This window comes from Onychomys torridus, chromosome 14 (genome assembly GCF_903995425.1).
Source record: "Onychomys torridus chromosome 14, mOncTor1.1, whole genome shotgun sequence".
Taxonomy (NCBI): domain Eukaryota; kingdom Metazoa; phylum Chordata; class Mammalia; order Rodentia; family Cricetidae; genus Onychomys; species Onychomys torridus.
This window is the reverse complement of record NC_050456.1, coordinates 72831730-72859188: the sequence shown is the minus strand read 5'-3', so window position 1 is coordinate 72859188 and position 27459 is coordinate 72831730. Positions and strand designations below refer to the sequence as shown.

General features: G+C 45.5%; 3 protein-coding genes across 5 annotated transcripts in view; 1 reads left to right on the top strand and 2 right to left on the bottom strand.

The window, feature by feature from the left end:
- Positions 1-2778, bottom strand: part of Ak7 (adenylate kinase 7) — an 80220-nt gene extending 77442 nt beyond the window's left edge. Inside the window, exon 1 of the mRNA XM_036206314.1 lies at positions 2641-2778. Coding sequence (XP_036062207.1) covers positions 2641-2742 — 102 coding nt within the window. The 5' untranslated portion in view covers positions 2743-2778. The remainder of the gene's footprint in view (positions 1-2640) is intronic.
- A 4691-nt stretch (positions 2779-7469) lies between these two features.
- LOC118595457 (GSK3B interacting protein) lies at positions 7470-22183 on the bottom strand. Of its 3 annotated transcripts, none has more exons than XM_036206024.1 (3): positions 22106-22183; positions 10466-10724; positions 7470-9241 (listed from the first exon to the last, which is right to left on the bottom strand). In XM_036206024.1, exons 1-3 carry the CDS (start codon positions 22117-22119, stop codon positions 9080-9082), a joined length of 435 nt encoding a protein of 144 aa, XP_036061917.1. In that variant the 5' UTR covers positions 22120-22183; the 3' UTR covers positions 7470-9079. The 3 variants fall into 3 exon arrangements, with proteins under 3 accessions (XP_036061917.1, XP_036061918.1, XP_036061916.1); XM_036206025.1 differs by lacking the exon at positions 22106-22183 and adding an exon at positions 22048-22082; XM_036206023.1 differs by lacking the exon at positions 22106-22183 and adding an exon at positions 20585-20671.
- Positions 22184-22271: 88 nt separating this feature from the next.
- Positions 22272-27459, top strand: part of Atg2b (autophagy related 2B) — a 65155-nt gene continuing 59967 nt past the window's right edge. Inside the window, exon 1 of the mRNA XM_036205623.1 lies at positions 22272-22889. Coding sequence (XP_036061516.1) covers positions 22728-22889 — 162 coding nt within the window. The 5' untranslated portion in view covers positions 22272-22727. The remainder of the gene's footprint in view (positions 22890-27459) is intronic.

Below are 27459 nucleotides of genomic sequence, written 5' to 3'. Positions count from 1 at the left end.
AAAAAGTTTCAGAGTCCAGATGCCGGCCTTGGGACAAGGTCTGTAGTTATAGATTTAAAAAAAATAATAATAAGTCTCTGTTTAAAAATTCCCCAAATGGGACCCAAGATAAGGACCATCTGGTGAGTCCAGCAAACTAGGTCAAATGTCAGCCAATCACAAGCCTGTAACTATGCGAACTCCCCTCCAGAGTAACCGCTCCCCCTAAATCTCCCCTGAGCCAACCAGTTTACGATGAGTGTTACAAAATTTCCCGTGTAACAAACCGATTGCTGAAATATATGATGATTTTTAAATTGGGCCAAATCCGGGGCACCTGGTATCTTATGCAAATTTTGTAGTTTCTGCCTTCAAAAATGCTTGTAACCGCTGCTCTACATTCTTCTTTTGTGCTGCATCTGCTGGTTTGGAATCTTGGTTTCTGGGGTGCCCTCCCGAAGACAAAAGTATCCCAGGGGTCTGAGGTCTTTCACCCAGAACTATATAGACTTCAGGGGATTAGGCCTTTGTTTTAGTTTTGGCAGGTGGTGCTGTCTACATGCTGAGTTTTACAGCCTGAATGGTTCTTCTATCATGGAGTCAGCTGTGCTAAGGTCTCAGGGCCTACTAAGGTCTGGCACCCTGTTACATTCTCGGCCTCTATTAAAATTGATGAGATACTTTACTCCCCACTTTTTTCATAGACAATGTCTCACTATGTAGCTCAGACCAGCCTCAGCTTCTGAATGCTGGAGTTGCAGAGGTGCCCTCTCCTTGTCAAATGCTCGTCTTTGGGATTCAATATGCATTTAAGCTTACAGCTCTTCTCTTTGGGGACTACCCATGTTGAGGTGACCACATGGGGCCAGTGGCCACTCTTACTGAATGATAAAGTAGAATAATTATGTTGGCTAAGATTTATCTGTTTATTATTTTTTAATTTTAATTTAATTTTTTTTTGAGCTGAGGATTGAACCCAGGGCCTTGCACTTGCTAGGCAAGTGCTCTACCACTGAGCTAAATCCCCAACCCTATCTGTTTATTTTTTAAGATTCAATCTGTAATGTAAAATCTCTATCTCATTCCAGTGTCAATTAAAATAAAACACTAACCACTATGAAAACCGGACAACTAAGATCATAAAGGAACCAAAGAAAAAAGAAAATAAAAGAAAAACACTTCATAAAAAGTACATCCAATTTTGAAGAGAACTGCTTTCCTGGCATCCTCACAACCGTCTCTACTGTGCACTTACACACAACACATTGCTTGCTCTGGTGAGAGCGTCCCAGCATTAGCTGTCCACTAACATGCTCTTCTGTCTACGCCAGTGCTATATTTGTGTAGCCATTCAGGGAGACCCGACCCCTCAATAATCCATGCCAGAATTTAATTTCACAACGGGTCATCAGATGACTTTTCTTAAGGATTCACTATGGTTTTTATTTCTACAGACTCTTTTTTAACAATCTTGGGAGGCAGGAAACTTGAGTTCTAATAGCATGTGCCAAGATTTACTTATTTTATTTTTATGCATATGAGTGTTTGCCTGTGTGTAAGTATGTGTACCATGTGCATGCACTGCCCACAGAGGCCAGAAGAAGGCATCTGATCATCTTGGGCTGGAGTTGCAGATGGAGGTGCTCTGCTGGAAACTGAATGAAATGAGTGCTGGAAATTGAACCTGGGCCATCTAGAAAAGCAGCCTGTGCTCTTAACCCTGAGCTATCTCTCCAGCCTCTAAAACATGACTTTCTTTTGACAAATGAACAAGTTAAGAAGACAGGTGCTAGCTTCTCTCTTGGGATCTCTCTCTCTCTCTCTCTCTCTCTCTCTCTCTCTCTCTCTCTGTCTGTGTGTGTGTGTGTGTGTGTGTGTGTGTGTGTGTGTGTGTGTGTAGGCTAGAGGTAGAAAGGTGGCTTTCTCTTTATATCTCCACTTACTCTTCGAGACAGGGTCTCTCACTGAGCCTGGAGCTTGTCATCTCTGCTAGAATGGCTGACCAGCAAGCTCCCAGGATCTCCCTGACTGCTTCCCAGTGTTACTACTTGTCCAGCTCTTACATGGATGATGGAGGTCAGACCTCAAGGCCCCATGCTTGTGCCTTGAGTACCATCTCCCATGGGCTGTCTCCCCAGCCCTCCTGGGGGTAAGGAAGCTTAATGGGACCTGGTCAAAAATAGTGCCTAGCACAAAATAAATGGTTAAAAAAGGGTAGATGAATGCTTCACAGGCGACGTAATGGCTAGACTTTCAATTTGTCTTCACACCCTGACCGTTATTCCTTATATGGTCTTTGCAAACCCTTTTCTCTCTTGAGCCTCAGTTTCCTCACATTAAAAAAGTAAGTTGGGGATTTAGCTCAGTGGTAGAGCGCTTGCCTAGCAAGCACAAGGCCCTGGGTTCGATCCTCAGCTAAAAAAAAAAAAAAAAAAAAAAAAAAAAGTAAGAACTAAAGTCTGACTTGCTTGCAGTCTCCAAACACCTAGGTTTCCAGGAAGGAGCATGGGTCAAGCCAGGTTAGGGACAGGTGCTGGAGGCACTGATGTGCCAAGATTGGAATCCTCCCCACAGGGAGGCACCTAACAGCCTGTAGTGCAGACCTTTGCTGTGGGGATGGACAAAGGACGCACACTGAGTCTGACCCGGGCCGCCGCTCACCTTTCCTATGTTTCTGCTGCTGTAAGTGTCCAGCTGGTTTATGAACACCCTCAGTATCTTTAGAACTCTCTCAGTCACCACAGGGACCTCCTCTTCAGCCATGGTGGCAGCTGGAGTAGTTGCTAAGATGAAAGCGTCCTGTCGGTTGCTAAGGAGGAGAGGAGGGCACCCGGAAGGCTAGGCTGTCAGGCTCCCTGGGGCGTGGCTCAGGCGCTGGGTGGTGCGTGGTTCGCTTTTGGGCGGGGCGTGTCCGTTGGGGGCGTGGCTCAAGGTCTGGACTAGGCGCGTCTGAAAGGGCGGGGCTGGGGTCCCTGGAGAGCGTTTTCTTTTCCCAGGCTCACGCACCCGGCGCTGCTGTGTTTAAGCGGTTGCACATTTCCTGTAGGATGGTCACAACTTCTCTACTGTTAAAAACAAAACAAAACAAAACAAAAAAACAACAAAACAGTTGTCACGAGTTTCGGCATTCAGGACACGTGGAACCACAGCGTGAGAGCCTACCACCACACACCGTGCAGCCAGTTGCCCATGCGCTGGGTTCAGCTGGCTTTGGGGTTTGTCCTAATTTGCTTTTTTCTTTTTCTTTTTCTTTTTCTTTTTCTTTTTCTTTCTTTTTCTTTTTCTTTTTCTCTTTCTTTCTTTCTTTCTTCCTTCCTTCCTTCCTTCCTTCCTTCCTTCCTTCCTTCCTTCCTTCCTCTCTCTTTCTTCTTCCCTCTCTCCCTCCTTCCTTCCTTTCTTTCGTCTCTCTCTCTCTCTCTCTCTCTCTCTCTCTCTCTCTCTCTCTCTCTCTCTCTCTCTCTCTCTCTTGAGTGCTGGCATTCGAATTTGCTTTCTGTTGCTGTGATTGCAGTAGATAACATCAAAAGACATAACTCAGGATCAGGGACCTGGGGGTGGCACTGCCCACAGTGATCTAGGTCCTCCCTTATCAATGAAGAAAATACCCCGTCCCCCCTGCTTGCAGGCCGTTCTTATGGAGGCATCTTCTCAACCGAGGTTCCTTCTTCTCAGATTGTGTTTCCTAAAGCATTTTCAGAATTTTTTTTTTCTGAGGATTTGGTGGAGGCGCCACTACTTTGTGCCCAGGAATTCACACACAATCACAAGATTTAAAATAAGGAAGTTTAGGCTCTAGGCCTTCTTTCCAAATGAGATTACTCCCCAGTTGCGGAAATAAACAAAAAACAAACAAAATCATTGTGGCAGGTGAGATTGCTCAGAGGTTAGAGGAGCCTGCCATCAAACGTGAGTTCCATCCCTCTGTCCCAATGAGAATGGACTCCAGCAAGCTGTCCTCTGTCCTCTCCACAAGTAAGTTAATGTAATAAACAATAATGTGTGTTTTCTTACTGATTTTCAAAGGTTGTGGTGGGCTATGACTATAAGCTGCTTTTTGTGTTAGTCTGATTATATTGAAATAGTTTTAAGTATTAACTTGTTATATATAAATATGTATGCATATATAGAAATTTAAACAATATTTTTTAAAATTTTATATGTATGAGTGTTTGCCTGCATGAATGTCTCTGCACCACTTGTATGTGTGCCTGGGTGCTATGAGAGGCCAGAAAAGAACTTTAGATCCCTTGGAACTAGATTAACAGATAGTTGTGAGCCACAGTGTGGGTGTTAGGAATCACACTCGGGTCCTCTGCAAGAGCAGCGGTGCTCTTGACCAATAAATAAGCCCTATCTCCAGCTCCCGAGCCTATTGATTTTATTATTGCAATTATTGTATCATTCCTTTAGTCTTTTCCTCTGCATATAACTACCAAGTGTACGTGGTGCCTTTATTATGTACTGGAAAGTGCAAGACTTGGGGTTCTGCCTCAATTCCATCGTTCATGGGTGGGTGGCTAAGCAATTTCCTCATCTGTGCAAGCCTCAGCAACGCCACACCTAAATAAGGAAGCTTGAAGAGAAAGTTCTGAAGTCGATGTGGCCCATTTCCAAATGCCTGTTTTCACTTCCGTTCCCCTAATATGAATGAAACAACAGGTTTTGCTCCTGAACACTGGAGGGAGCATGGTGCCCTAGCCTACCGACTGATGGTAGGCACAGTGCTGGCAGCTGACTTGCCGGGTATGTGGGAAGCACTTGGGCCCATCAGGGCCAGAGGCAAGGTGGGTGTGTCCTTATGGGAGATGAGGTCTGTGCTCTCTTCACGCACACACTAGGAGCAGACAGATCAGTACAAACTTTGCAGCTACTGGACACCCACATCCATTACCCATCCCTTTTCTGTATGCTGTTTCAATGCAGGGATCTCATGCTTGCTAAGTATGAGCTCCACCTGAACTACAACTCCAGGCCCGAATTCCCCAAGGCCTGAATCCCCCACTTGCATTGAAGGAAATACTGAGTATGTGAGAGTATAGCATGAGGATTGCTTATCCCACTACCTAGTGATTAATATTTTAATGTTTATTTTGTAAATATATATCTAAGATAATACATTCTATAGCCTATGATTTTATGTAGCATGATCCTGCCCCTCCCTCCATGCCATTCTTCCTCAGTTTTTTTTAATTTTGTCTTGTTTTTTGTTTTTACAGGTTTTCTCTGTGTAGCTTTGCGCCTTTTTCCTGGAACTCACAGAGATCCACCTGACTCTGCCTCCCGAGTGCTGGGATTAAAGGCGTGAGCCACCACCACCCCCTGGCCTTCCTCAGTTTTAAACATTGCATATTTCCCATCAAAAGGACACAGCATAATATAGCAATCTTCTGAGCTTGGCCAACTTTTCATTAGAGGGAACTCAATCTTTGCAGCTTTATCCTTTGTTGACTCATTTCCCCTATGTCCTGTTTTAAAAATTACACTTACTTATTGTAGGTGGGTGTGAACGTGCCACAGCACATTGTGTGGAATTGTCAGAGGACAACTTGGTGGAGTTGGTTCTCTCCTTTCATAAATGTGGGGCCTGTGGGTTGAACTCAGGTTGTCAGGCTTGCTGATAAGTGACGTAACCCCCAGAACCATCTTGCCACTTTTTTTTTTTTTTTAATTTTTTATGTGCATTGGTGTGAGGATGTCAGATCCTCTGGAACTGGAGTTACAGACAGTTGTGAGCTGTCATGAGGGTGCTGGGAATTGAACCTGGGTCCTCTGGAAGAGCAGCCAGTGCTCTTAACCACTAAGCCATCCCTCCAGCCCCAACCAGCCAGCTTTTATACTTCTTATTTTGTGAAAAGCATCTCCCAAATTTCCCCAAGTTGTCCTTGAATTTATAATCCTCTTGGGAGTTGGACTGTAGGCACATGCCACCTCACCTGACTCCAGAAGCTGTCAGCTTTGCAGTTGTATTTTATTTTCAGAAGGATTTCATCGGTATACTCTCTGGTCAAAGTGCTCATCACTAAATCCTGGTTAAGAGAACTACAAAATTAGCCAGGCAGAGGTGGCACACACCTTTAATCCCAGCACTCAGGAGGCAGAGGCAGGTGGATCTATGTGAGTTCGAGGCCAGCCTGGGCTACATAATGAGTTCCAGGACAGTCAGGGCTGCACAGAGAAGCCCTGTCTTGAAAAACAAAAAACAAACCAAAACAAAAAAAACAAACCAAAAACACCAAAAAAGAACTACAAAATTAATTGGTGGAATGGCATTATTCTTTTTAGCCGGGTGGTGGTGGCTCATGCCTTTAATCACAGGACTTGGGAGGAAGAGGCAGGCAGATCTTTCAGTTCAAGGCCAGCCTGGTCTACAGAGAGTTCCATGGCAGCTGGGGCTAGAGAATCCCCGCTTTGAAAAAAACAAACGAAACCAAAACTCTTTAAAAAAATTTTTGTGTGCTCACATGCACAGATCAGAGCACATGTGGAGGTCAGCTTGTGGGAGTAGGATCTTCTTCCACCAGAGTCACAGAGCCAACCCCGATTGTCAGGTTTGGAGGCAATACCTTTAGTTCAGGAGTCTTCTTGCCTGCCATGGCCCAGCTATTTTATTCTTTCTCTCTCTTTTTTTTTGGGGGGGGGGAGCTGAGGATCGAACCCAGGGCCTTGTGCTTGCTAGGCAAGCGCTCTACCACTGAGCTAAATCCCCAACCCCTAAACTTTTTTTTTTCTTTAAAGTTTTACTTATTTAGTATACAGTGCTCTGCCTACATGTAGGCCTGAAGGCCAGAAGAGGGCAACAGATCTCATTACAGATGGTTGTGAGCCACCATATGGTTGCTGGGAATTGAACTCAGTACCTAAGGAAGAGGAGCCAGTGCTCCTAACCTCTGAGCCATCTCTCCAGCCTTTATTCTTTCTCGTGTTATCAGCTGAGTCAAGCTTCTTTTAGTTTTTACTTCTGCCCCTCCCCCATGTGGAATCCTTTTAAGTGTCACTGAACGTCTTTTTTCCCGAGTTGTCTAAAATCATTTGCGAAGTGTTTATTTTAGGTGACTCCTGTAGCCTAGGCTGACCTCCACTTCCCTATGTAGCTGAGGATGATGACCTTGGACTCTAAGATCTCCTGACTTCAACTCCCAAGTGCTTGGATGATGTGTGCCATCGTGCCCAGACCAGGCTGGCCTTGGATTCACAGAGATCCACCTGCCTCTGCCTCCCTGCTGGGATTAAAGGCGTGCCACCACTGACTAGCTGGATTTTTTTTTTTTTTTTCTTTTGTAGTAAAATTGAGGTTTTAATTTTAAAACTGGCTTAGTTTAGGATGGAGGTCTGCCAGTGCTTGCATTAGTGTGTAATTCTAGTGACTTCCTTTATTCTGAATAAAGGAAAGAGCGACGCCTTCATTCACTTCAACTCAAAGTATAACATGATGAACTAAAAAAAATATGGGCACAGGTCTTGGAATCAGTCATTCATCACAAAATGAACAATTTCAGATTTTAAACACGATCACTTTATATTCAACTCAAAAGCAAGTAAACAATTTTATTCAAACTCTACAAACATCATTTTCTTATATTAGCCTGAGATTTAGCATGAAGAAGTTGGACCTGAAGTTGGACTTTATTACCCAAACATCATGCCAGAATGAGCGCCTCATGAAGCCAGGCTCATGCACCCGGTGATCTCTGCCTGAGTCAGCAATGCAGACTGACTCTAAGTGTCCTGGTCCACACGATCATTCTGAGTTCTGAAAACTGTTTTAATCCTCAGGATTGAACTCAGTGCTTACCCATGACAGGCAAGTGCTCTACCTCTCCCCTTCCCTCACATGATCCTCAGAGGCTAAAAATGCCCCTTTGAAGGACAAAAGGATCTGCTATGACCAATGTAAGAAAGGTGTACCCAGCTGCAGATGGCCGATCAACATCTCTGAAGCAGCTGCTCTGGGTGACAATGAAAAATAATGCCCAGGTCCTTTCTGTTTGTCACAGACTGGAAAACATGCAGCAGCATGAAGTGTTTTATTAAGTTTATAAACACCAGGGACTGTAATAAAATAGAAAATACAGAGCATCTCTTTTTAAATATCAAGTTTCTGAATGCTTCATTCATCCTTTGGTTTCAAACCATACAATGCACTCATATTACACTGTACATGTGGCAATGAGACAGAACACTGTCCGACTGCAGGGTAAGGAGGGTGCTGTAGGAATACCAAAGCACTACTTTATAGAAAGTAAGCGTCGAAGCAAAAATACTTTCTGAATATATATATATATATATATGTATATATATACTGTACATTGTAAACAAACATTCAGAATAAGAATCAACACAGGCCAAAATATCGTTTCCCGGGAAACCAGGATCTTTTCCTTTGAAATGATACTCGCTGAGGATGCGGTGGAGCCTGTTCCTCTATTTGCTCATGTGCTTAGATCTCTTGGAAATGAGTAATTGTTACATTCATTTGCTAACGGTCTGTCCTCTCTAGGATGGCTGGCTGCTGCAAACAAGGAGTAAGAACTCTTTCTGTCCCTGCCTTTCCTTTCATCCTAGTTAAGTAACACAGAAGCAATTCACCTCCATCAGTCCATTGGGTAATGTAAGTAGAGCAGCCAATTTCCAGTCTCTGCAGGGGAAACTAGTTGACAGTTTGTCCAGTCAAAATAACCTCTACTAAGACAGTCCAAGCCAGTAGTAAACCCCTGATTTAGCAGGCTGAATCCAGGGCTGAAGCTAGGTGATTTTAATTTCTGTATCACTGTGCAAATCTAGAATTTTCTATGTAAAAGAGAGTGCTGGCAGCATCGAAGCCCTGTAGTAAGAGAATGAAACGCTGATTAGGTATTGAGATGTAGAGAGGCTGTGTGAAGAAATCAGAACATAATGACAGCGTCAGAGTAATGGCCTTGAAGTTTCCTTATGAATCTGTAACTAAGACAGCTTATGGGTCAATTATGTTTGGAGTCAAAAGCCTACATGTGAATGATAAACACATAAAGCCAACGATGCACTTTCTACAATGATTATATGCAAGGATGTCAAGTCTTATGTTAGCATATGCCAGCGGTAGCCCCACTATGAGGAAAATGAGTCATGACTGCCCATCCCTTTTCAAAGCTTCCAGTCTCTGAAGGAGTGCATTTCCAAATGCTTCCCGGTAGGCAGGGCTGAGCGTATCCAACAAGGAGTAGACTGTCTCGTGGTAAGGGGTTTGCAAATGATCCTCCACCTGGTCAAAAGCATAGCCCACCACCTACGAGAGAAGGGCAGCAGTGAGCAGTCATCAGCTTCCAGCCTGCCACTGAATGGCTCATTCTGTAGTGACCCTGTTTCTCAGCAGAAGACATGCATTTCAGACCAGCTGGGAGCAATCTCTATAAGTAGATTACACAGCCAAGACCACTACCTGAAACACGCTTCCTCCATGCTCTTTAAGAGGTTGGGTTTGCTCACTTCTGCTCCTTTTTAAGTGTTAGAAATCTTCAAAGTAACACTTGACTTTTAATATCTCAAAACGATTTTAACCCTTATTTTTATTTTAAACCATGTCTATGTGTGCCTGTGTTTACCTGAGTGCAGGTGTCCATGGCGGCCAGAAGAGAGCATTGGGCCTCCTGGAGCTGCAGTCACGGGCAGCTGTGAGCTGCCTGACATGTGGGGATCAAACTGGTACAAGAGAAGCATGCATTCCTAACCACAGTGCTCTCTCTCCAGCACATACCCTTACTGGATTCCACACACACTGAAGATCTGCCACACCAAGCTACCTGCTTGCAATAGACACTGGTGACAGCCTCCCCATTCCAGCCTGCTGCCGAGCACTGAACCCAGGGTCACATATATGTTAGACAAGGGCTCCAAAACTAGCTCTGTAGACCAGGCTGGCCTTGAACTCACAGAGATCCACCTGCCTCCTGAGTGCTGGGATTAAAGGTGTGCACCACCACACCCACCATCTAAGTGCCTTCAAAAAATTGCCTGGCTCTTTTTTTTTTCTTTTTCTTTTTCTTAATACAAATGCACCCAGTACAGAGAGCCCATTCTGGGAGTTGCAGTTGTTAGCTATAAGAAGGAAAGAAATCTGTCTGGTAGTAATAATCCAAGCAACTGAATCAACTCTGGAAATGTATTTACCCTCTCAAATTCAACTGTTCTATGTTGATTAAAATTTTGACCAAGGGTTGAGGATTTAGCTCAGTGGTAAGCGCTTGCCTAGCAAGCACAAGGCCCTGAGTTCGGTCCTCAGCTCTGGAAAAAAAAAATTTTTTTTTTTTTGGCCAAAAAAATTTGGTCAAATTAACCAAACTTTAACCAAATAAAATTAACCAAAATTTAGGGAAAAATATTTAAGTTTTTTTTTTTTTTTTTTGTTTAAGATTCCCATGACCTGTTTTTATATAGTGTCCTTCTCTATCCTTTCTGATAAAGTGGTAAAGATATATGCTTTTTTCTTCTTCTAATGATAAAAGTGAGTTACCCTGAGCCCTGCTTCTGTGAGCTCTAGGCAATATCGGTTCCTCTCTTTTGTCTCCACGTTGATGTAAGCCACATCATCTGCACAGCGCAGGCTTTTTGAGACAAACATGCTGTTGACGGCGAAGAGAACATCATTTACAACGGCCTCAGCCTCTAGCCGCATGTCCTTCATGTCCGTTCCTTCGAACCCATTGAGCTCAGAGCCTTCTTCAAATCCAGACATACTGCCCAGCTCCACGGGGTTATAGTCTGTTTCCATTCTGCAAGAAAGCAGGAACCGTTTTTTAATAGAAGGATATTCAAATTATATTTGATTAAGATAACTAAGCTTTACAATGATAGTGTAAAACACAAACAGGCTAGGAGATGGCTCAGTGGGTCAGCAGTTACTTGCTGCATATGCATGAGGACCCAAGTCCAATGCCAGCCGCATGTAACCAGCCTGGCATGCTGGTTAAGTACACCTGTGACCCCAGGGCTGAAAATCACACACACTCTCTCTCTCAAGAAAACTACTACATTTTTTTTTTTTTTTTTTTTCAGGAAAAATACTGCCTGAAACCATTTCCAGTAGTTTTCACAGTAAAATTACAGATACCCATGCATTTTTAGGAAACAATTCCCTTTTCTTCATTTATTCCATAAAGCTTAAGAAACAACTACTTATTTGCGAGTGTGTGCACAGACACATAAGTTTGCCATGGCTTGCCGTGGTGGTCAGTCTCCGAGCCTGTGGGTCCTGGGATCTGGGCCCAGATCAGTGGGCTTGGCGGCTAGCACCTTTACCCTAGCAAGCCTGAAAACATCCATTCTCATTTGGATAAACAGTTGTCTTATTACTGATTTGTAGCTATTTCACACAATGCCTCAGCAAATGAGCACAGGTTTTTTTTTTTTTTTTTTGACACAGGCACTGACATGGTGCTGAATGTCAGGAGCTCACTGGGTAGACCAGGCTGGCCTTCACTCCCAAGTGCTAGGATTAAGGGCACACACAAGTAGGCCCAGTGAGTGCAGTCTCCACCCCCCCCCCCCCAAGACAGGGTTTCTGTGTAGCTTTGGAGCCTGTCCTGGAACCTCACAGATACCTGCCTCCGGAGTGCAGGGATTAAAGGTGTGCACTATCACCGCCTGGCATGTGCACATTCTTTTTTTTTTTTTTTTTAAAGATTTATTTATTGTGTATTATGTATACAGTGTTCTGCCTGCATACCACATTACAGACGGTTGTGAGCCACCATGTGGTTGCTGGGAATTGAACTCAGGTCCTCCTGAAGAGCAGCCAGTGCTCCTAAACCACTGAGCCATCTCTGCAGTCCACATTCTTAACTGTGTCATTGTTTCTCTAACTACAGATCAGAAGGGGAACTGCAAAGTCAGAGGGCACTCCCACGTTAACTCTCAGCAGGCGTCACCCAAGGGCAAAGCCTTACTGACTGACTCACTCTCTGGGCTGCACTTTCAGCCCCAGCTCTCCAATCCCCTTTTAACTTCTGCCAATCTGAGGCAGAGAACAAGAGCTCATTGTTTTAGCTTGCATTTCCTTGACTAGATACCTTTTCGGGTTTACGGGATATTTTTAGCTGCTGAGGTCACACTGAAGCAGAAACATAGTTTGTGTGAAATCAGAGTTTACACCCATATCTAGGAAAGTGGATGATGCTATGTACTGAACATCTAAAACTGGTTACTATAATTCCTTAAACATGTCTCCCTTGTTCAATTAACACTGCTTATAATTATGTTTGGTTTCATAGATGTGACCATTTATTTAGTTTTTAGATTCCGTTTGGCCCCAGTGGTCCTGGTCCAGTAGTTAGGATTCGGTGATCTCACCACTGTGGCCCTGGTTGGAAGGTTTTAGCCTCAAAACATCACACATCATGTCTTTATCTTGGTAACGACTCACGTCAGTTACAGACATCAGAATAACCACTACACCGAAAAGATGTTCCCAAAGTTCTCTTAGCAGGAGTCTGGCACTGGCATGGAAGAGGGCCTTACAGGCTGGCAGATTAGGTCACCAGATGGCTCCTGGGCAACAATCCGCCTCAAGTTCCCAAAGGGAAGACACCCAGGAGATTTCATGCATCCTTCGGGGAATGATGTGGAAAACTTAGAACTTCTGACAATGATTTATGTGTAGATTTATGTGTCTGTATGTGTGTTTGTGCAGGTGTGCAGGTGCCCATTGAGGCCAGAAGGTGGTGTTGGAACCCCTAGGGCTGGAGTCACTGCCTGGGTGCTGGCAGCTGAACCCAGCTGCTCTGCAAGAGTAGTGGAGTGCTCTTAACCACTGTTCTCTCTTAATCTCCAGCTGGAATGTACTGTTTTGTTGGCTGTAACAGACTTTAATACTGATGGACCACCTTTCCCTTGTCTGGTGACACCCAGATTTTCTGAGGGGAATAATGCCTCTTGCCCTACTGAGTGAAGCAGCAGGTGGTGTGGCCGAGACTGATTAATTAGTGCACAGGCTTCCTGGTCTTTTTAGTCCAGTCAGGGCACACTCTTAGCAGCCATCTTGAGATGAGGACAGGAGTCCAAGGACAATTCTGACAAGGGGATGAGAACAGCAGCAAGAAACAGAAGAGCAGGAGAGCCCAGATAGTTTCCCAACCTCTGTACTTTTCAGATACTGGAGCCAGTCATGACATCACTGGCAACAGAAAGCTTCTCACTGACTAGTCCATCCGAAATCAAAGGCAGTGGCTGATCTAGCTCTCCAACAGCTTTAGGGAGGTACAGAGATTTTAAATACGGAAGCCTGATAACGATGAATATTTTTTGTGCCTATCATGCAGAAAGCGCTTGGTAAAAAAGTTTTTGTAGAACTGAGTATCAATATGTGCTTGCTATTAGCTTCCTATTGCTGCTGCAACAAAGGCCCACAACATACAACACGGGGCACGGTGGCCTGGAGCAAAGGACCATCAGCACAGCGGCTGAGGGAGCACTGTTCTTTCTGACAATTCAGGAGGGACGGAGCATAACATCAAGACACTGGCACGGCTTGTTCCTTCTGAAGGATTCAGAGAACTGAGTACTTCCTTGTGCTTGTCAACTCCCAAGGCCGCTCGACTTCCTTTGCTTAGAGTCCTTTCCCGTGTCCTCTGCTCCCCAAGGCTGCCCTAGCACTGGCTGCTGCCGAGTGCCAAATCTGTTGGTGGCAGACCAGCCAGTGACTTGGGAAGGCCAGTACTCTGTCCACAAGACTCTGTGTAGGGATCTGCATTTCGTTCATGTAATGTTTCTCCCAGACATCCACTTATAGAAGCCACTAGCCACCGTCAGAGAGTCCATACAGCCTTCTGTTACAGTTGTGAGACATATGTGGGTGCTGGGAACCAAACCCAGGTCCTCTGCAAGAGCAACAAGTGCTCCTAACTGCTGAGCCACCCCTCCAGCCCTGACACTAAGTTTCTTTCTTTCTTTCTTTTTTTTTTTTTTGCCAGAGCTGAGGACCAAACCCAGGGCCTTGCGCTTGCAAGCACTATACCACTGAACTAAATCCCCAACCCTGACACTAAGTTTCTTAACTGAGTCTTAACTCCATTTGCCTAGTATCTAGAATGTTTCTCTTTTTCCCCTCATTTTTAGGGTTTCATGTTACCTAGACTGACCCTGAACTGCTTCATCTCCTGGGATACAGGCATGCACCACTAGCTTGCCTTTAACTAGGATGTTCTTTAAGAACTGGGCTAACCATTAAAGATATTTACTAGTAGTTTAAAGTCTAATTTGGGGAATGAGACAGCCACGCCAAATATTTATACAAATATTAAAACCACAAACATGATTATAATCATAACCAAAGAAATATACTTAATTGTGAATAGCTGATATAGAAAACAATGCTATGTGTAATTCAACTACAGGCACTACCATTAAGTACTGGGGTGGCCACCAAGCCTTTCTGGGCTCCTGGTGCTCTTACCCACAGAACAAGGACACTGGATGGTAGTCTCTGCTGTGTGAGGCCAACTGTGGTGTGACGTGACTTACCATGGGGCCTGACTCACGGAAGGCTCGGTCTAACGGCAGACAGGGTTCTTAGGTGGAGGAGAGCACTAGAAGGCTCAGTAGAGGGTGAAAACAGCCCTGGGGAGGGCAGTCTAGCTGCAGCACGCCCACTGCTGGGGAGCACAGCAGTGGTCTACTCTGCACTATTTCTGATAACAGGCTGTCTTAAAGCCTGGAGGATGGAAACAATGCTCACTATGATTACCGACATGGTTGAGTGTAAATGTACTATCTTGGTCTCTCTCTCACCCAGGCTTGCTTTCTCTTTCCTTGTTGTCTGTTTGTCTGGGCGGGGCAATTCTCAAAATTCTATCCTGTGGCTTTTTTTTTTTTTTTTTTTTTTAAAGACACGAATCTAGGCTGGCCTCACGCTTGCCGTGCTATGAAGTGTAGGATGCCTTTGAAGTTCTTGATCCTCCCGAGTGCTGGGACCACAGGGATGTGACTACCTCTGACGGCGTTTCTGGTGGCTGCTTCAGCATTTATGGCGCACACTTTATCACAGTGCACTTCTGACAGCTGTTACACGGGTTTTCATACATGGGACCCAGTGCACTAGACAGCCCTGGCTACTCTGTCATATGTTCTCCTCTACTGATGTGAAAAATTCACAATTTGCCGGGGGGGTGGTAGGGGTGGTAGTGGTGATGGTGGCGGCAGCCAGCACACGCCTTTAATCCCAGCACTCGGGAGGCAGAGCCACACCTATTCCACCAGGTCTGGTTTCCTGTGGTGCTGATGCTGGGATGTGAATCTAGGGCTTCTGCATGCTAGGCGAGCATGCCACCAGCTGACCCGCCCCTCTGATTTGGAGACTCTAGGTTCATGTTGTCCTTGTCCTCTTGCTCCGCATTTTCTTTCCTCTGTTCCATTTTGAAAGTTTCTATTGCTATTTTCAGAACAGCAAATCTACAGTACTGAGACACTGATTTACTTTTTTTTTTTTTTTCTTCCGAGACAGGGTTTCTCTGTGTAGCTTTGCGCCTTTCCTGGAACTCACTTGGTAGCCCAGGCTGGCCTCGAACTCACAGAGATCCGCCTGCCTCTGCCTCTGCTGGGATTAAAGGCGTGCGCCACCACCGCCCGGCTTACTTTTTTTTGACAGCATCTCTTTCTGCAGCCCTGTCTGTTTCAAAACAACAAAAAATAAAAATACAAAGTGTTTGCTGACAAAACAAAAACAAAGTGTTCCCTGCTCTTCCAGCGGAAGAGTTCGGTTCCCAGCACTTCCTTCAGGCAGCTCACAACGCTTATCACCCCACTCACAACTCTCGCTCCAGGAGTTCTTGGCCCTCTTCTGGCTTCCACGTCTTCTTCTGGCCTCCACAGATACCTCTGCTCACAAGTGTATGCTTGCATACATACACATAATTCAAAAAGAACACTGAGGTGGTAGTGGCTGGGGGTGTAGCTTGGTGGTAGAGTCTTCTCCGGCATGTATAAGGTTGTAGGTTCAATCCTCAGCGCCACACACAGAAGCTAAAGTAAACGCTGACAGTTTTGATGTTTTAGTGGTCAGTTTGGAACAACACATGCCCACAAAGGCTCATTTATGCAAGCCTGGGTCCACACCTGACACAGCTAATCCCTGTGCTGTGCCTCAGTCACAAGGCTCTGACCTTTCCAGTGGATCAACCTCCTTGATAGAGCCTTGCGGGGGATGACAGGACCTTTCTAATGTGGAGATTTGTTGGAGTCACCAGTGTCTTTGGGCACTCTTACACACACACAACCTGCCTGTGGGTCTTGTCTCAGCTGTCACGAGATGAGCATCCCTGCTCTGCGGCTCCCCCTCTGGATGCCCTCCTGCCTCTTGTCAGGTGAAGCGACAAAGTCAGTCTAGTCCGCAGCTCCTCCGCTAGAGCTTCTGGGCTGGGACAAATCCAGCTCTCCTCCTCTCAGACAGTTTAGGTCAGCTACTCTGTCACAGCGGTGGAAACTAAGGCACATTCTACTTTCCCTACGGTACAGAAAAGCACTGTCTGCAGTAAGAAAAAACAATGAACAAACGTGTGACACACTAGAAAGCAGAGACCGGAAGCAGAAGCCTTTGCCTCAGAAGCCAGGTGACTGCCAGGACAGCTGAAGTGACCAGTAGCATCTGTTCCACATAAAATGAAAGGTTCACATTTACTTCACTTTAAACAGTGTTGGGATTAAAGGCGTGCGCTACCATTGCCCAGCCTTTTTTAATCTTTATGTTCTATAAGATCATTTACATTTTTTTCAATGGTTCTGGCATACATATACTTAAAACTTTCTTAAATTATTATTTCTATGTATGGGTGTTTCGCCTGCACTTGTCTGTGCTTGCACATGCAGTGCCCGCGGAGGCCAGAAGAGGGTGCCAGACTCCCTGGGAGTCACAGCAGGTGTGAACTGACAGGTGGTGCTGGGGATTGAACCCAGGTCCTCTGCAAGTGCTTGTAACTGCAGAGTCACTGCTGCAGCCCACACATACACCTTTGAAACCGGAAGATTTTTCAGTCAGGGCCACTTGGGAGATGTCTGCTTTTATTCATACCCTGACATACAGTTACTCTGCACTCCAGCTTCAGCCGTGACTGAGACACTGTGACGTCACAGTGCTGCAGACCAAGCCAACAACACTGTGCAGCAGTCACTGACCAAGGAGAAGCTTGAGGTGAAGGTATGCAGGGTGCTAACCTGAATTCTCAAGAGGAAACAAACAGCGACCCCATAACCCTCAAAATCAGAGACTCAAGTTCTAAGAAAATACTCTTAAGCACTGAGTTGGAAAAAAAAAAAAAAAAAGGCCCCCCACCAAAGACAGGTGGTAGTGATTCTCCAGGAAACTGGATTCTTGGAACTATGAGTGGGGAACATTATAACCAACATAAAACAAATCATTAGATGCAGAATAGTGATTCCGGGGCTGGAGAGATGGCTTAGTAGTTAACAACACTGGCTGTTCTTCCGGAAGACCAGGTTTGAGTCTAAGTACCCGTATGGCAGCTCACAACAGCCTGTGACTCCAGTCCCAGGGGATCCAATGTTCTCTTCTGGCCTCCTCAGACATCAGGCGCACATAAGAGTGCACATCCACGCATGCGGGCAAAACACCCAATGGACATGAAATACTTGGAAGAAACTCTCACCATTTCCCTTTAAGCCTTACACTGCTCTTCTACCACGGTGATCCTTCTGAGGTCAGGACCTTCAAGGACCGGACTCCTCAAGTGCCATGTGTTATTCTCAAGCACCCGGTTGTTTGTATGATGAGTCCAGAAAGGATCCTTTAAAACATCCACCTAAGTGATTCAGGACTCTGCTTTCTCCATCTGCTGGTGATTGCTGGGCTGTGCTACCAGTTCTGGTTTTGAGGATTCATGAAACTCTCAAGGTGCTGACTGTTGGATCTTTCACTCCCCACGTTTACTTCACCGGCCTTTCTTTTGCTGCACTGCAAATTCAGAACCGTGAAGATGGGGAGACTATCTGTGATGGTAGAAGAGATGACGTGACAGGTGTGTATGCCTTCACAAGAAGGTGTCTGATAGGGTAGAGGTCACAAACCCTCACAGCAAGTGTGGCTTTGCAGCTGACACCACGGCCGTCAGGGGACGGCAGGGATGATGCACCTTAATGCCTCTCAACATGACCAGTGGCAGTGTGGTGTTGTGCTGGGTAGGCTCTCGAGCAGACTGGTCAGGGCAGGAACCTCTATTGGATGCTCTGGGACTCAGGCAAGAGGTTTTACATTCCTTCTCTCTGAAGTGAAGCTAACACTAGACTCTACCTTTAGATGGTGCTGAAGGCCTAGTGGAGAACATAACAAAGTACTTAGGATGATGCTGGGTATACGGCAAGTTCAAGAATTATGCTGGGGCCAGGTATGGGGGCACATTTGTAAAACCCAGCATTCAGGGGCATGAGGCAGAAAGATGGTGAATTAAGAGTACCATCTGCGGCCGGGCGTGGTGTTGCACGCCTTTAATCCCAGATCGCAGGAGGCAGAGCCAGGTGGAGCTCTGTGAGTTTGAGGCCATCCTGGTCTACAGATCGAGATCCAGGACAGGCTCCAAAGCTACACAGAGAAACCCTGTCTCGAAAAACCAAAAAAATAAAAAATAAAAAAGTACCATCTGCAAGTAATAGGTCAATCTTGGTGACAATAAGATGGTGTCTCCAGAGGAAAAAAATCTCTAGGGGCTGGTAATATAGCTCAACAATACAGTGCTTGCTGAGTATGTGTAAGGCCCCAAGTTTGATGCCCAACTACCTATTTCTGCTTATTAGTACACATTATAAATCTGTTTTTTAAAAAACTTAAAAATATAGCCGGGTGGTAGTGGTGCACGTCTTTAATCCCAGCACTCGTGAGGTAGAGACAAGCAGATCACTGTGAGTTCGAGGCCAGTCTGGGCTACAGAGTGAGTTCCAGGAAAGGCACCAAAGCTATAAAGAGAAACCCTGTCTCAAAAGAAAAAAAAATTTTATATTTTATATGGGCATCTTGCCTGCATGTATGTCTGTGTATCAAGTAAGTGCCTGATGCTGAGGAGACCAGAAAAGGGTGTTGGATTCCCTGGGACTGGAGTTAGACTGGTGAGCTGGCTACCACATGGTACTGAATAAGGAACTTGGGTCCTCTAGAAGAGCAGCCAATGGTTCTTAACTGCTGAGCCATCTCTCCAGCCCCATACGCAGTAATTTTGTTTGTTTGTTTATTCGGAAACAGTCTCATTATGTGTCCCTGACAGGTGTGGCACTCACTACTTAGAACAGGCTAGCTCTGCCTCTGGAGTGCTCGGAAGAAATGTGTGGACCACCACACCTGGCCGTGTTTGTTTTCACAGTTTATTATTTTTAATTATTTGTAGGTGTGTGTCCTCTGAGCTACCTGACGAGGGTGCTGGGACAAATCTGGGTCCTTCCTTTGGCGATCAGCAAGGGCTCTTACCCACTGAGCCATCTCTTCAGGCCTCCTGGTCTTGAGATAAATTATGTAGCTGAGGGAAACCTTTCTTGGAAGAGCCATCCTCTTGTCCCTGCTTTCCAGATGCTGTGACTCCAGGCATGCACCACCACGCTCAACTATACCGTAGAAGGGGAAGGGCAGCTCCAGATCTGAAAACACCACGTATCTGACTGACTCCAGCTTCAGTGCTCTTTACACATGCACAGCGATGGCTACATAATATTTTTTACATATGTGTGTGTGTGTGTGTGTGTGTTTGGGGGGGCAGTATGCACATGCCATGGTGCTCTTGTGGTGGTCAGAGGACAACTGGGGAAGCCTGGTTCCCTCCTTCTACCATGTGGGTCCTGGGAAACTGAACTCAGGTTATTAGGCATGGCAGCAAGTGACTTTGCCTGTTGAACCATGTTACTGGCCTGTGACCTTTCACTGTTGAGACAGGGTCACATCAACCCAGGCAGGCTTCAAACCTGGTATGTAACCAAGGATGACATTGAGCTCCTGGTCCTTGTGCCTTCACTTCCCAGGTGCTGGAATTACAGGTGTGCTCCATGGGGCTCTCCCAGGCAAGTCTTCAGCATAATCAACACCATCACAATGACCTGTTAGACTATAATTTTGACTTTATGCCCTTCCAACCACCATTGAGAATTCCTTTATCACTTTTACAAAGTTGACAGTATTTGGTTGGGTAATTACCTTCATCTTCCTCAATTAATGCTGGGGTGCCGGCATTCTACACTAGGAACTTGCTTTTGCTAAACTTAGAAACAGCCCTGTGACTTGGGACGAGTCTGAATCCCATTTAGGCTAAAGGTGCGATGACAGTTCTTAAATCCTAACTGTGCTGGATCTCTCCTAGAAAGTATAAAATGTACAAGGCAACACACTTAACACTTTGGGTGTAGCAAGCTTGTTATTGTGGGGTCTTTCATTTCCCTCCCTGCCTCCCTTCCTTCCGTATGTGTAAGTGCAGGCATCCTATGGACAGCCTGAATGTAATTTTGTATCGTGTTCAGGAAACCATGCTAACAACAGTCACAGAACTAAGCCCAAAGTCCAGTTCAAAACTCCAAAGGCCTAAATGAGGCAAGGTCCCAACCCAGACTTCGAACTCTGCTTTGTTTATACTACAAAGAGTCCTGTCATTATTACCTGTAAGGCTCACTCAGTCCTTCTTTGAGACAGGGTCTTCCCATGTAGACTTTATTTAAGGATTGCCGTCTGCATCTGTCTCTCTCGTGCTGGGATTAAAAGGATGTGCCACAATGCCCAGCAAGCATGTCTTATTAGTGTCAAAACAGATCTAGAACCCAGCTGGTTCTGATCTTCAGTACTATATTCTGGTTCAAACCATGGACTCTGGATTGCTTGTGCTGTTCTTCCGGTGCTGGTCTGGCTGTTTCCACCTTCAGTCTTTTAAGCCCTATACCTGGCTACTTTCAACACTGTAGTTAGCAAATTTAGGCCAGATTATCTTGTATTTCCCTTTATTTTACCAGGAGCACAAATCGAATCCTTGCAAAGGCCTCACTCCTTACATCTACTGTCAGCACGTACTCCTTCCTCTCCTCCCTCCTCAGGTTTGGGAAGTTACCAAGTATGACTCCGGTGATGAGCCCTGTAGGTGGTGGTCTTATCTGGAAAATAACTCAGGCATCCATGTGTCCTACTTCCTCACTTTCTCTAAGTCTCTGACTCAAATACCATCTTTTAAAAATGAGAGGCCTTTTTTTTACAACTCAGGTAAAGAGTCTGAGTGGCGTGGGGGTGGTGCAAGGCCAAAATTTCAGCATTTGGGAGACTTAGGCAGGAAGACCCCAAGTTCTAGGCCGGTTTGGGCTACATAACAAGTTCAAAGCCAGTTTGCGCTACATAATGAGAGACTCAAAATCCAAACCAAACCAAAAGAACCAATTCTGAGGATGCAGCATTTATGAACAGAGTTCCTCAACTCAATCTCCTCAATCCAGGACTCTGTTTAAATTCCTTCCCTGCTCACATCATTTAATTTTCCTCAATTCTCGAGAGTTTATGATATTAATCGGCTCACATCTGGCTGAGGCAGCAACTGTAGGCTCAGAGAGGGCAGCGCAGGTTCAAGGTGGCTCAGTGTCAATGTCTGGAATGTAACCAAAGACAGCAGACTTTGCAGTCGTTAGCGGCTGCCTCAGTAAGGGGCCAGCTGTGCCTCTGCAGGATTGTCTCCTAAAATACGGCTGCGCACATCCCCCGGAGAGAACAAAGTCTTTGCTGAGCTCCCCGCCCCCCACTGCCCCCTCGGGGTCTCGAGGCGCCGGATTTTAACAGAGAAAACAGTATTGCCCACAAACTCCACGAATCCCAAGTTTCCTGGTCGTCGGTGTGGCATACTACGAGAGGCGCTCTGCAAAGAGCAAAGGACTAGACCTGGAGGATGCTTTGCAAACAATACCAGCATGAGGTGGGGAAAACTTGCTGACAATAGGCACCGGTCAAAACCCGGACAGAAATGCCAAGTCTCCAGTCCTCGCCCTGCAACCCGCGGCGTCCGGCGCACCACTTCCCGGAGGACAGCCCAGGCCGGACCCGCCCCCAGGCCTCTGTCAGGCCGAATGCGGATGTACGCCCGCACTTACCAGTCCGCGGCCACCGTGAGGTCAGGGCCCACGGCCCGCAGCCTGCCCGCCCACTCACCTGCGAGCGCCCATGTCCCTCCTCTTCCTCGTCCCGAGGCGTCTGGAGCTGGACTTGCGACGCCGGCACCGCCCCCGCCCCCACAGTCGCCCCGCCCATTCATCTCCGGAAATGCTCCTGCCCGGACTCTTTTTCCTGATTTCCCAGCCACACAGTATGGCGTCACTTCCGCTTGCGCCAGTTGCTCGAGTGCGCGCGGCGAGTCTAGGTCTCACGCACGCGCCAGGAGCGTCTCGGAAGCGGGAGCGCGCCTCGTAGATGACAACAAATTTGTCGCGCAGTGTCGGAGTCCGCCTCGCCGCCGTCGTCTGCCCTCTGGCTCTCTTGCATACTCTTTCCAGACCGACAGCTCTTCTCAAGCCTCAGGCCTGGGGCTCCAGATTCCGCTCAGCTACTCGTTCCCGCCGGGCCTAGTGTGAACGACGCGACGCGGGCCATGGGATCGTCTTGAGGGAAGGCGGCACTGAACCGTCATGCTGCGGCCACCGCGAACCTAGACCCCACCGCAGCCTGGGGACGCCGGCCGGACCCCGAGGTGCTGCCGCTGCCTGGACCCCAGGTCCGATCCCGGAGTAGCCGCAGCGCGCAGCCCCGGCCCTCCCAGCCGCCAGCCTTCACCAACATGCCTTGGCCATTTTCCGAGTCTATCAAGAAGAGGGCCTGTCGGTACCTCCTGCAGAGGTACCTGGGCCACTTCTTGCAGGAGAAGCTGAGCCTGGAGCAGCTGAGCCTGGACTTGTATCAGGGCACCGGGTCCCTCGCCCAGGTCCCCTTGGACAAATGGGTAAGCTGCTGTCAGCCAGCAGGGATAGGGACTCGCTTTCCTTAGGGCAAAACCTGAGTGATTGTCATCCAGCATCGGTGACGATCCGTCCCTCCTTGGGAATTGTTTGGGTTCAAGCGTGGCCGAGCTCAGGGAAGTGTGTAAAGTGTAGCAAGTTTGTGCCCCTATATCACGTGCTCTGACTTAAACGATGTAATGGAAGCACACACCGTGCGAACAATTGAGTCATTGCTTAGTGGTCTATGAAGCAGGCCCAGCGAAGGAGGTGACCAGCTCTGTCTCTTGTAAGGGTCTGCGTGGGTTCAGGGCAAACACCCTATTTTTTTTTTTTTTTTTTTTTTTTTAAAGCTGAGGATTGAACCTAGGGCCTTGCGCTTGCTAGGCAAGCGCTCTAACACTGAGCTAAATCCCCAACCCAAACAAACCCTACCTTATTGGATGACGTTCGGAAAGATTAAAAACGAAGAGGAGGTGTCACAAATCCCCAGTTATTTATTTTGGTTTGGATGCTGGTTTCGTTTGCCTGATTGTCTTCATACAGCGTTGGGCGTCTGGAGGAAAGTTAGGTGAAGGCTCCTTCTCCCGGTTGGCCTGCTTTGCTTGATTACATGTTTACAAGCCAGTTCGTTTTTCCAGCTTGTGAGTGGTTGTGTGGCCCCAGGAGTGCTGTTTAGATTTGCCTTTTTGCTTCACGTGATAAAAAGACAGGTCGTAAACGCAAATGTTGCAAAAGCTTCGAAGCTGCAACCTCAGCTATTTTTTAAAGAGCCTGTTTTCTACTAGAGGCTGTGAGTTGACTCACTCACTGTTTTCTGTGCTTGGTGTGTATTTCAGTTCACCAAATACAGTTGTATTCGCATCAGTGGGCTAAAGTGCCTAGTATTTTACTTAAAGGCCTTGGGTTTGCAGTGGTTTCTCTTTGCCATTGAGAAGCTTAAATTATGGAAACTCCTTTGCAATTTGTGCTAAGGAGTATGAATATAACGTAATTATCTTGAAACTAGGCGACTTAAATCAAGGAGAGTACACATGATAGTTTAAAGAGCTCTAGTTTGAATAACAGAAAGACCTTGTTCTGTATCAGAGTAGTCCCAGGCTGTCACAGTCAGCTGAAAGATGATGGGCATAGTAATTAACCCAAGTTCAGTAATCATAAAAGACCAGTACACCCCATGTATATACCAGGTACTGTATCAGGCTGTCAGGCTACTGTATAGCTGCTATTCTTTCTTACCAGCAAATGGGAAACTTTTTTTTTTTTTTTTTTTTGAGACAGGTTTATTATAGCTCTAGCTGCCCTGGCACTTGGCTATGTAGCCCAGAATTCACGTCAATCCTTGCCTTAGTCTCTTTGGTACAGTTTTGAATGGGCTATAGTTTTCTTTTAAGTGACCAAACCATCTTATTCAGAGGCTTGAAGATGAGCAGGGCCTGAAGAGGTCAATGGATTCTGACATCCTTGGGGTAGATTTCCTTGGTCTCTGTCATTGCTGGAAACTGAATAGGGAATCATGAGGGAGGGTTGGATGTTTATGAGTGTCTTCTAGGGGTGACTTGGTGTGCAGTGCAGTGCTCTTTAAAGATGACATGAAACTTAGCAGGTGGACTTTATTATATCTGTTTCATAAATGGCACTTAATACTTTGTCCTGTGTCACAGCTACAAGTGTTACAACAAGAATTCAAATTTGACTCTTAAGCCATGCTTTCTTCTTGTGGATTCAGCTGAACAAAGTTCAGGTTCCAAATTCAGTTACTTTGTGTACATGGTTTTAATGACTTTCAGGACTGGAAAAAAAAGATATATTCAGAGGTCCATACATGCCAATGGAAGACTATGGATGACATTACTAACATTTCATTTCTTTAAAAAAGATTTATTTTTCAGTGTGTGTGTGTGTCCCATGTGTATGTGGGTACTTATGGAAGCCAAAAGGAGTATCAGATCTTCTATAGCTGGAGTTACAGGTAGGATGTGAGCTGCCTGTTGCGGGTTGTTGGGAACTGATCTCAGATCCTCTGCAAGAATGGCAAATGGTCTTAACTGCTGAGCCATCTCCTCAGGCCAGCATTTCAGTCCTTCACTCTCAGTTATACAGAGGAACTGGCTGGACTTGGCAGTGATGTACCAGTTATTCTTTTGGGGGCGAGTTTCAAGACAGGGTTTCTCTGTGTAGCTTTTGAGCCTTTCCTGGAACTCACTCTGTAGTCCAGGCTGGCCATGAACTCAGAGATCCACCTGCCTCCCGAGTGCTGGGGATTAAAGGCGTGTGCTACCACCGCCTGGCTCAATTATTCTTAATAATGGATTGGAAGTGGTGGTGTGCTTTTTGTGAGCAGTGTAAAACTACATCTAATCCCATTTCTTTCCAGTTATTTGTGCAGAATGGTTTTAGACAGGTTGGGTCAGTCTTTTCCTATTGCAAATCTTTTTATAAACCTGTATAGATAATGACTTTAAAGACTAGACTTTTTGTTGCTTTTGGTTTTGTTCTTTTGAGACAGGATCTTGCTAGGTAGCCTAGCCCAGCATTGAGCTCAAAATCCTCCTCATTCTGCTTCTGGAGTTCTGGTGTCTATGTTTTCAATAGAAATGGTTTTAAATCAAGGACCAGTGGAAATCTTTCCAAATAGTTTTTAATGATAGTGCAAAATCCTTTAAAAAGCAGTTATTATCTTACTCATTTTAGAAGTATTATTCTTACTTGGAAAAGTCAGATTGAATATGTTGTGTGTTTTTGGAAACTGTCTGCCAGGTAGCATATATTCCTAGCCATTTGACAGCTCGTTGGTGGTTGCCATAATTAGAACTTTTACTTTGCATAGGTAGATGTGCTTATCTCTATACCCTACCCAGAAATACCTGGCAATAAGGAAGCCAGGAAGCTAGGGACTTCACTTTGGAGATCATGGACCCAGGACGAGCTTGAAGTGGAGGGGAGACAGAGAATAAGAATTTGGAATATGCCACAGCTGGAAGGGCTGCCTTGCAGTTTTAGGAACACCTGCTTCCTAAAAATGGGCGAAAAAGGGGAGTGAGTGGACTCACTCCTTTCCAACTACGGAAGACTAGGAATTTATTCTAATTATTTACATAATGAGGGAACTTGAAGAAGTTTGTTTCCATTTAATCCATGTACACACACACACACACACACACACACACACACACACACACACACACACGAACATGCCACAGCATGCCTGTGGAGTTTAGAGGCCATCTTGTAGGATTGGTTCTCTCCTTCCACCATGTATGTTCTGGAGCTCCAACTCAGGTTGCCATGGTGGTGGCAGGTGCCTTTTTTACTCACTGAACCTCCTCTACTGTTTCTATTGTGATTTTTTTTTTTTCCAGAGCTGAGGATCGAACCCAGGGCCTTGTGCTTGCTAGGCAAGCACTCTACCACTGAGCTAAATCCCCAACCCCTGTAATTTTTTTAAATGAAGGCTTTTTATAGCTTTAATATAGTTATGGAGTGTTTAGTATGTGATGCTCTCAAGGGATGGATGATGGGATAGTGAAGTAAACAGTGATCTTTTTCTTACTTTTGTATTTTTTGAAACAGGGGGTGTCTCTGTGTAACAGCCCTGGCTGTCCCGAAACTCACTTTGTAGACCAGGCTGGCCTTGAATTCACAGAGATCACCTGTCTCTGCCTCTTGAGTGTTGGGATTAAAGGCGTGGTCCACTATGCCAAGCTTGATCCTTGTCTCATGAGAACTCAGTATGTTTAGGAAGGTAGACAGCTATGAATTATTATTACCCTAGAGCCTTTTAATTTTACTTTAATATTTTTTTATTACTTTGGTACTTATATTTTATAGGTGTATGTGTGCATGTAATAAAAATTGACTTCAGTTCAAGAAGCACTAATTTGCAATTATTTGCCAAATGCTACAGTAGAAACTAGAGTATGATATTCTTTTTTTTCTAACTGTATGCATGAAACTCACTGGTGAAAATTGAAAGCAGAATGGCTTTAAAGAGAAGAGAATCTCTTCAAGTTCAAGTGACTCCACTGTCAGCTCTAGAACCATTAAATCTCATAGGAACGCTCTTGAGGACTAGCAAAATGTCATCTGAGTCAGTGTGACTGAGCAGCTTGAGAATTTTCTCCTGCTGGTATAATAACTTCGAATTTTCACAGGAGTGAATTTTAGAGTTCCGTATCAATGTACAAGGGATTTTTGCCAAGTACAGAGAAGTCTATATAAATGTAAGCTATTTACTTATCTCACACTTAGAGAAATTGTACTGTAGCTTAATGGGTCCAGTGTAAATTCTTGAACTATTGACTCCAGCCAGAACTCCTGTTTTCTTTTGATTTTATCCTTCAATACAGTAATACAGTCTTCAAACCACTATGTTTAGGATGTTAATGTAGCTACAAAATTGGAGTAGTAAATTTGGTGTATACAGAGAAGAGAGACCCATCAAATCCAGTTTCTTAGATAGTTTACTAACATTGACAGATCCCTGAAGTGCAAAGGATAAGTTATTGCTTTTACACAATTGTGTAGCTATGAGTTTTCCTGTGTCCTGCCCGGTTGGGAAAAATCTCTCACTTG